At 44.5% G+C, this 2,901-nt stretch overlaps 1 protein-coding gene across 1 annotated transcript; it reads right to left on the bottom strand.

Moving 5' to 3' along the window:
* Positions 1–555: 555 nt before the first annotated feature.
* On the bottom strand, positions 556–2,361 carry LOC147946915 (uncharacterized). Its single transcript, XM_087507295.1, has 4 exons — positions 2,241–2,361; positions 2,012–2,145; positions 1,385–1,705; positions 556–1,296 (listed from the first exon to the last, which is right to left on the bottom strand). The coding sequence occupies exons 1-4, from the start codon at positions 2,359–2,361 to the stop codon at positions 556–558; spliced, it is 1,317 nt and encodes a 438-aa protein (XP_087363421.1).
* Positions 2,362–2,901: the final 540 nt, after the last annotated feature.

Raw genomic sequence — 2,901 nt, 5'->3', positions numbered from 1 at the left:
GGCTGTAGACACACAGAGATGAATCCAATGAATGAACTCCTCCGGCAAACCAAGAGCAGAAAATATATTTAAGAGAAATGGCCACTACACCGAGTCAAAAGCCTTTGAGATATCTATCTTCATCGCACATCTGGAGGACACTCCCTCCTTATGATAATCCTTTACAAGTTCTGTAGCAAGCAATAGGTTCTCCATGAGTAACCGATCCTTTATGAATGCAGATTGGTTTGGTGCAATGAAAGCAGGCAAGATAGTCTTGAGACGGTTCGCCAAAAGCTTCGAGATAATCTTATATAAGATATTACAGCAAGAGATGGGTCTGTAGTCCTTCATTGCACTAGCCGAAGTGGTTTTTGGTATAAGAGCCAGGATTGTAGCATTAACACCTTTTGGCAAAAAACCAAACGCAAAAAAGGATTGGACAGCCTTAGTGAGATCCGAACAAAGGATAGACCAAGTACTTTTGAAAAACTCCACCGTGAAACCATCTGGACCCGGAGACTTGTTTAAAGGCATAAAGAAGAGAACTCGTTTCACCTCCATTGCTGAAACCTCTTAAAGAAGTCGACGTTGCTGGTCCACAGAACACCGAAAAGGCAACAGAACCCTTAAATCTTCAACAGAGATACCAGTGAACTCAGCCGTTTTGTGCGTTAGCAAGTGTGAAAAGAACTGAATCCCTTCAGCCTTAATATCATCCATAGCAGTAAGACAATTACCACTAGGATCAACAATCTCATGAATCGAGTTCTGAGACTGTCTTTCCGTAATGGCATTGTAAAAAACTCGGTTATTCTTGTCCCCCACATTCAACCAGTGAAGTTTAGAGCGTTGCTTGAGAAATCTCTCCTCCAAACCTGCAACCCGCTCCCAACGAGCATGAGTCGCTGCTTCCTCCACCACATCCTGAGGGGTAGGATGCAAGTGGGACGCTAGCTGTTTTGCACAAAGATCCTCATAAGCAACCGTTGCTCGTCGAGAAATATCAGCCAGCGTGTTGAGACTTTGCTCCCGTAAAACAGGTTTTAACTGCTTGAGTTTCTTGCTTAAAAAGAACAAAGAAGAAGTAGAAAGATAGAGAGCTGGAGTATCCTGCCAATAGTCTACAACACTCCGTAAGAACTCTGGTTGCGAAGCCATAAGATTCGTAAACTTAACCGGTCCCTTCTTCTGTTGTACTTCAGAATCAAAGTAAATCTTGCCACGAAGATGATCAGAACATCCCCCAGCCTCCACCAAATAGTATGATTGTGGAAAAGATTGGGACCAGTCTACATTATGAAGAACTCTGTCCAACTTCTTACAAATAAGACCATTTTCTTGATTATTGCTCCAGGTAAACAACGGACCCAAAGCTCGCAATTCCAATAGAGCAGTAACGTACCACGTCTTGAAAATCACGCATCCCAGAGGTTAACAACGGAGTGGAGCCAGCATTTGAATGCTCCTCAATGTCCAGAGTCTCGTTGAAATCTCCAAACAGAGCCCACGGCTTACCTCGAAATGAAGCTAAATCATGCTGCCTCTTAATATCAGCCCAAAGCGATTTCCTCTCCTCTGCAATATTATAAGCATAGATAAAAGAGCACCAAATCTCATCCACACCACCACTCATCTGAACAGAACAAGTAATCATCTCCCCACTCTTGAAAACAACTGAACCTTTGTTTGCGGGCTTGACACAAAACAGATTCGTCCCAACCGACTGAAAGCATAGTTAGACACAAGGTGCCAATCACCAAAAACCTTTTTCATTACACGATCCACATTTTTTTCTTGAACCTTCGTTTCCAAAAGACAACCAAACTGAAAACCATGTTTCCTGACCCACTTCTAACAACATCCTGTTTATTTGACTTGTTAAAACCCCGAATATTCCCAAAAAAACACGACATTAACGGTTGCGAGAGGAGTTCTTTTTGTAAAACTTTCTAGGACCAACGTCCTTATTTTTCTGAGATGAGCTAGACAAAAACTTATGAGCATCCTTCGAATTCCTCGGCTATTTCACACGAAGAGCAACATGATCTTTAGGCGCTGATGGCTGATGAGCTGACGCCAAGACAGACTCAGTTCCTGTTACAGAGACAGGAGGAGCTCCAAACTTCTCAACCGTAGCAAGATCGGCATCAGGTTCAATCTCCCCTTCCTCAGCATCCCGCAAAGCATCAAACCGGGAGGAGAAGCAATTTGAACAGCACCATAAACTAGTTTTTTTTGCATTGCTTGCGTGTTTTTACCACCCAAAGTAGTAACTTCTGTCCACTCCTCTGCAATTCCCAAAACCACCTGTTCAGTAGCCAATGGAACAGAAGATGTAACAGAGCTAGGATCCGTAACTTTCCCCGCACTCTCGACCATTGGCCGCGTACGGTCCGAGGGTTGCAAAGCCTAATTCGTTGGTGGAACCTCGGCCGGATCGCAGGCAAATGTCTGATTGTGACGACCACCGGACCGGTCTATGGTTAGTTCTGCCATAGGACGGTTTGGGGGCGTTACAAAGCCACCCTTTAAGCTCCTTCTCGCCGCAAAACCCTAATCATTCACAACCATCTATTCCCTAATCAATTAAACATCAAACAACACGACTTACCTGGATAACAACCATGAGAGAGCCTCCTTTTCTTTCCCAATCCACCACCAAGCTCCTATCCTTCCCCTCACACATGTTGAAGATGAAACTCCCTTCTCCTCCTCTTATGCCCCAAACACAAGGTCTCTTCCTCTAGCATCGTCGATGCATGACGGAGAAAAAGCTCCCCTCAACCCCACTGCTTGATCTCCTCTTCTCCCTTACACCAGGACCTCCTTCATTTTTCCATCCTTCGTTAAACCATCTCCTTTCTCTTCCCTTCAAAGAGAGAACCCACAACTCTCTTCTCCCTTTTACGGCAGGAGACG

Source organism: Camelina sativa, chromosome 3 (assembly GCF_030686135.1).
Source record: "Camelina sativa cultivar CO46 ecotype springtype chromosome 3, ASM3068613v1".
NCBI classification, from domain to species: Eukaryota; Viridiplantae; Streptophyta; class Magnoliopsida; order Brassicales; family Brassicaceae; genus Camelina; species Camelina sativa.
Note: the sequence above shows the minus strand (reverse complement) of the source record. Positions and strands in the feature narration are given on the sequence as shown.